This window comes from Orbicella faveolata, unplaced genomic scaffold, assembly GCF_042242905.1.
Source record: "Orbicella faveolata isolate gen_17 unplaced genomic scaffold, um_ofav_v1 contig_1, whole genome shotgun sequence".
Classification (NCBI taxonomy): Eukaryota; Metazoa; Cnidaria; class Anthozoa; order Scleractinia; family Merulinidae; genus Orbicella; species Orbicella faveolata.
In genome coordinates, this window is record NW_028301536.1 from 36,010,840 (window position 1) to 36,016,912 (window position 6,073).

General features: G+C 41.9%; 1 protein-coding gene across 1 annotated transcript; it reads left to right on the top strand.

Moving 5' to 3' along the window:
• Positions 1–4,259: 4,259 nt before the first annotated feature.
• LOC149118923 (uncharacterized) lies at positions 4,260–5,326 on the top strand. Its single transcript, XM_089293858.1, has 2 exons — positions 4,260–4,575; positions 4,797–5,326. Exons 1-2 carry the CDS (start codon positions 4,260–4,262, stop codon positions 5,324–5,326), a joined length of 846 nt encoding a protein of 281 aa, XP_089149984.1.
• The last annotated feature ends 747 nt before the right edge of the window (positions 5,327–6,073 follow it).

Below are 6,073 nucleotides of genomic sequence, written 5' to 3' on the forward strand. Positions count from 1 at the left end.
GATCCATCAAAAGAAAAATAGGGGTCACCGAACGTCCAAGATCGTTAAATCCAGGTAAAGCAATGGCATGGGCCATCTGCCCTATCACTGTTTATTTTATTACTTAGCGCGCGCTCTTATGCATGACGTGGCGTTTGAATTTGCGCGCGCAGTAAGGATGCGCACAAACAATTGGCGCGAACGTCCTAAAGTTATTGATATGAACTCATGTCGCACAATTCAGACAGGGGCGGATCCAGGATTTTTCTAAGGAGGGGATGAGCCACTAAGAAATGGCGTAACATAGGTTTTAATGCAGAATACCAGTTATATTAGGAAGCCGCACGTCATCTCGGGGGTGGGAGGGGCGAGTGGGGGGAGGTGCGCAAATGAAACCAAGAATACATTACATTCATCTGACACCACGTTATTTGATACCACACAAACATTCGCACACAACATGCGAATATAATATAAACACAGGAGCCATAATCGGGGACTGAGACCGTAAGCGCGCGCCATTTCTAGTATTGGAGCTGTCCCTATGATATGGGACAATTTTGCTATTTTTAGAACAAATTGCGCCATCGTGTGTAGCACACGCGGGTACACGCTGCGAGGATTTTTGCGGATGTAACGCGGGGAAATGGCGTCCGAAATTCCCGAAATGTTTGATGCTTTTGGCCCACAACTCAATACGTTCATGTCAGTTAGAATTTTACTGCAATATTTTCGCCGTAAGCCACTTCAGTTTGAGTGAAGTAAGACGGTGTCGAATTTAGTTATATCCCGCTTTATATCACTGACCAAGTTGTGTTTCGTTGCTAAGTTACAAGAGCCCCGCATTGCTCCACTGTAAGTTTCACATATGTTGAAGATTAACAGCTTTTCCATAACACAGCAAAAAACCAGTTGGATATATTTGGATATAGCAGTGTTTCAAGACTTCAAAGTTTCCCTCCTCTTGCCACACGCTTGCGAGGATTTCGCCAGAGTCTACCGAAAAGTAAAAATAAAAAAATAAAAAAATAATTGCAAATTTGAGTTTCGCCTGAATTGCAAGCAACGCTTGATGTTTAATCAAGGCCCAATAAGTGACAATAAGTTCATGTCTGTAGATGCTGCTTGGTTTTGTCTGTGTAAAAATCCAATAAATTGTCCGTTGTTGATGAATGCGAATGAGAGCGCCCGCCGATGTGTGTTTTGCACAGTCAGTAAAACATGGCAAATTGGACTTCCGCACTTTCGTGTGGAAACGTACATCGAACTCATATAATATCTCTAGTTTTGAAATATGTTTAAAGTTGATAAATGTTTGGAAACATATCAAAAGCTTATCCGAAAATATGTGAATACAGCAGAAATAATCAGCAAAGTTACGATGACGCTTTCATTAATCAACTCGAACAACAATTTCGATTTTGTTGGTTGAGTTATCAAAACTCCTCCTCTATTTTATTTTCGCAGTGTAAAATTTCACTAAGTTAGTAGCCTTTTGGCGTTGATGAAAATTGTTGCAGCATCTCAATACAAAAGATAACGACAAGAAATCTTTGTCAAGATTTGTTGACAATTGTAAACATCGACTGGAACTTGAAAGTGCACGCGCTGCAATATGCAAATGAGGTACTTGTACGCGTCAGACTTTCCTTTTAAAAACTTTTGAAAACTCGCCAAGCAAGCAGAAACGATAAGAAACTATCAAAAACAGGTTTTGGTTATGATTTGAGAAACTCACGAATTAACTCGATACCAGAGTAGATTGTTTTCTTACATAAGTTAATTTTTCTTTACAGAACAAACGAAATGTTACCCGTACAACTAGGGCGAGCATTATTCATTCACAGCGCGAAATTGAAGTCTTGTTTTCGACCCTGAAAAACTTACCTTTTCCATTAGCTCAGAGCATAAAACTACATATAAGAGCCCTGGTTCTTATTCACTGCCATATTCCCTGCCATCGCTGTGAAAAATCTGCGAGAGAATCTCACAACTCTCACCATTTGATCACGCAACGTGATAACATCCGCGCGAGAACCTCCGACATGTGCGTGGGTCCGCGCGGATATATGTCGTCAGGATGGCCCAATTTGTTCTAAAAATAGCAAAATTTTCCCATATCATAGGTGCGCGCGAATCCCAAGACTTACGGTCTCCGTCCCCGATTATGGCTCCTGATACACAAAAAAGCAACAAGACTAATGGCAGAAATAGAAAAATAACGGCTGATAATGTCCTCTGTTTGAGCAAAAACATAATAGATATAATAATCATGACCGAGGTCACATAAATACAACAATTACGTTTCCCCTTACTCAGATAAAAGCCACTCTTGTAGTCAGACCTGGCATCTTTCTTTTTGTTTCCTAGAGTTTGATCACGATACACAATGTCTTTATCACCACCTAAAACTTTGGTAATGTTCTTCTGTCGTCTGTAGTAACACTCTCTCCACATTTTCTGTTCATTGATAACTCATGTAAGTCATTTGATTTCTGGTTTGGTTCCAGTGAGACCTTTGCTAAAAGATCTTTCGATTCTTTTGCTATTTTGAGTTCACGTAACGACCCGTTTAAATTTATACGCACACTTGCTACTTTTACCGCGAACGGTGTGCCAGTCTGTATGTTTGAACGTAGAAAAGGTGGCGCCTATTCGACATATCTTTTCCTTTCGGCATGGACTTTTATTCGACATCATGGAAAGAAGGTTGAGCCTTAATTACGTGTCTGCGGTATTACCCATTGCATGTGATTGAACTACTAGGGTAAATTTATAGTCGGTCGCCCGACTAATGAGAATTTCCTCCAGCCGGCCAAAGGGTTCTTAACCAACGATATTACAATTAAAAATCCCAAAAGTTGTTGTAACTGACTTGAAAATCTTAAAATAGACGTTTCGGCTAAAATACTATAACCTTCTTCAGTGATGAAATGAATGTTAACGGCGTCTAAATGTAAATGAGATGTTTATAAGAACGTGAGGAACTCGCTAGGGATTAATTTAGCATTTTGTAAATGTCTGAAATATGCGCGTGGTCATTAATTGAGTTCGGTTCGCGAATAGAATGCCACGCTTCCGAGAACAATCTACGCGACCACAAGGGACAGCGGTCTATGACCTTGACATTATTAAAATCAAATTCGTGGTTGTTTTTCATACAGTGTTGCACCAAAAGAGAGTTCTTGTCATATGTGAGGACGGCTCTTTTGTGTTCTTTTGTTCTGGATCTCAGTGCTCTGGATGTTTGACCGATGTAAAGTTTTTCACAGTTTTTACAATTGATTTTATACACGACACCAGTTGACAGGTCTTGATCGAATTTGTCCTTCGGTTTCTTCAGGATCGAACCAACCGTCTTGACGGGTTGATGAGCAACATTTACGTCGAATTGTCCCAAAGTTCTTGTAATTTTTTCAGAGATTCCTTGAAAATATGGCAAAGTAACAAAGCTTCTGTGGCTTTGTGGCTGATTATTTTGGGGCTGATTTAATGCTTTAGGTGGTTTGGTTCTTTGGCAGCTTTTTAAGAATTGGGCCGTGTAACCATTGGTTTTGAGTGCGTCCATCACGTGTTGTACTTCGGACTTTTTGTCTTCGTCAGTCGACGGAATATTCTTTGCTCTGTCAAGAAGGGTTCTGGCCACTTAGCGTTTGTGTTGCAAAGGGTGGTGGGAGTTGAAATGGAGATACTTGTCGGTATGGGTTGCTTTTCTGTAAACACTGGTTTTAATTGATCCATCGGTATTTCTAGTTGTCTTCGTGTCGAGGAATGCGATGGATCTATCACTCTCTTCTTCGACTGTGAATTTGATGTGATGACGTCGAAGAAATAGCGTTAAGTACTGCACCACACCCCCCTAAGTGTTGGTACAGATATGTCGACGATAGCCACGTTTGCCTCGCCCGTGAGCATCTCACTGAATTTCACTCCTATCTTAACTCGATCAACCAGCACATCAAATTCACAGTCGAAGAAGAGAGTGATAAATCCATCGCATTCCTCGACACGAAGACAACTAGAAATACTGATTGATCAATTAAAACCAGTGTTTACAGAAAAGCAACCCATACCGACAAGTATCTCCATTTCAACTCTCACCACCCTTTGCAACACAAACGCTCAGTGGCCAGAACCCTTCTTGACAGAGCAAAGAATATTCCGTCGACTGACGAAGACAAAAAGTCCGAAGTACAACACGTGGTGGACGTACTCAAAACCAATGGTTACACGGACCAATTCTTAAAAAGCTGCCAAAGAACCAAAAATGAAAGAAAGAAATGAGAGCTGCCCAGGATTATACTGTAAAGAGGGCGCAAGTTGAGTCATTCAGCGAAGAGATACAGTTTCTGGAGATGGGCCACCACTCGCCAACCGAGCACTTGCACAGTCAAATTAGGCAAGAGTATTGGATCATCCATGGCTGCCAGGAGGTGCGGAACGCGTCGTTCAAGTGTAACTACTGTTATCGCCAGACAGTAAAGACTCAAGAGCAGCGAATGGGAAGTCTCCCAGAGTGGCGACTTGAGCCACGAATGGTGTTCAGGAACACTGGAGTCGACTTTTTTGGACCTATGTTAGTTAAGGAAAGACGTGGTAAAATTAAAGTGTACGGCGTGTTTGTTCACTTGCATAATACTAGAGCGTGCCACCTCGAACTTGAATTGTGGATGATTTTTCAAAAGATCATTTCATTATGGTATTAAAGAGATTCATTGCTCGACGTGGATGACCGCAGAGCATCCACAGTGATAATGGAACGAGCTTTGTCGCTGCAAACAATGAGTCGCGGAAATGCATTAAACTATTGGATACAGATAGGATAGAAAAATTTTGTACGGCTAAAAGAATCGAGTGGAAATTTCAGCCGCACAGCGCCACGCACTTAGAAGGAGCATGGGAGGGACTAGAAAAGTACAAAAAGAAGACACTAAAAGCCATTCTGGAACACAGGACTATTTTCAAAGTAGTACTGAGAACTGCACAAGTCGAGGCACAAGGGATACGAAACAGTCGACCGATTGTTCAAGTGTCCAATGATGCAGAGGACATTGAAGCGTTAACGCCAAATCATTTCTGGTTGTTGCGGGCGAATCCGAGTTATAAAGATGCTGAAGTTAGTGACGAAGAGATCAAATCGACAAAGATGCGGAGACAGTCCCAAGCGATAGCTAATTCCTTCCAGAGACATTTTACCAAGGAATACCTTCCTAGCCTGACAGAAACAAGGAAGAAGCGAAAAGAACAGAAGCAGAACCTCAAAGAAAGAAATTTTGTCCTAGTTGTAGACTGCTGTTTTTCTCTCGAAATTCAGCAGGGGTTACGAGCTCAGACGCTTCAGCCTTAAGGGGAATGGGACGAGATATGGACGCCATACCGCCCTCGTCCCGCCTTCTTCCCTACTCGGTCCCCGCCATACTGCCCTTTTGCGTTCGCGATGACTAAACACTCGTCTAAGTGACCCTTGGCGAAAACAACGGCTACCAGCAGACTATCGTAGTTGCTGTTTATTAGAGGAAGCGGAAGAGTAGAACTGTTAATCGTCTCAGCACACATCATGTCTCTAATAGGGACGGGGATGTGTCTCTCGCTTCTTGAACTTTCATTTCCTGTCGAGTTACTATATTATGAATGACAAGCCAGCTCGTTGATAGGGGCCACGTACGCGCGTGTGTGATGAGTTGAATTGTGAAACGTAAGCGGTGTTGTTGTGCGTGTAAAGCCCGCGAATAAAGTTGTCAAATGTCGTCAAGCAATGACAAATGTCAAGCGTATATAGCAGTATATAACTTTGCAGATAAGTTAAGCAACGCCTTACGACTTTGGAGCCATTCTCTAGCTGTTAAGTCATGGAGAGTATTATGGTGAGAATTCTGGTTTTAAAGAACAAATAACTGACCAGACCAACCGAGGCCCCGGTTGTTCAAAAGCCGATTAGCGCCAACCCACGATTAACTCGTGCTAAACAACAGAAAAAATTTATCTTTCGATTAAATTCTAGTCCTCGAAGCTCAATTAGCACTATCCAAGGATTAAACTAAATGTTAAATTTAGCACAACTAGCTGACACCTCCTTAATCGGATGAAAAAGCGG

What these genes read in the sequence shown, in the direction of transcription:
- LOC149118923 (XM_089293858.1), top strand. Translation starts at nt 4,260, where the DNA reads ATGAGAGCTGCCCAGGATTATACTGTAAAGAGGGCGCAAGTTGAGTCA. An exon ending in GTTAGTTAAGGAAAGACGTG is followed by an intron (nt 4,576 to 4,796) that starts GTAAAATTAAAG and finishes TATTGGATACAG; the next exon opens with ATAGGATAGAAAAATTTTGT.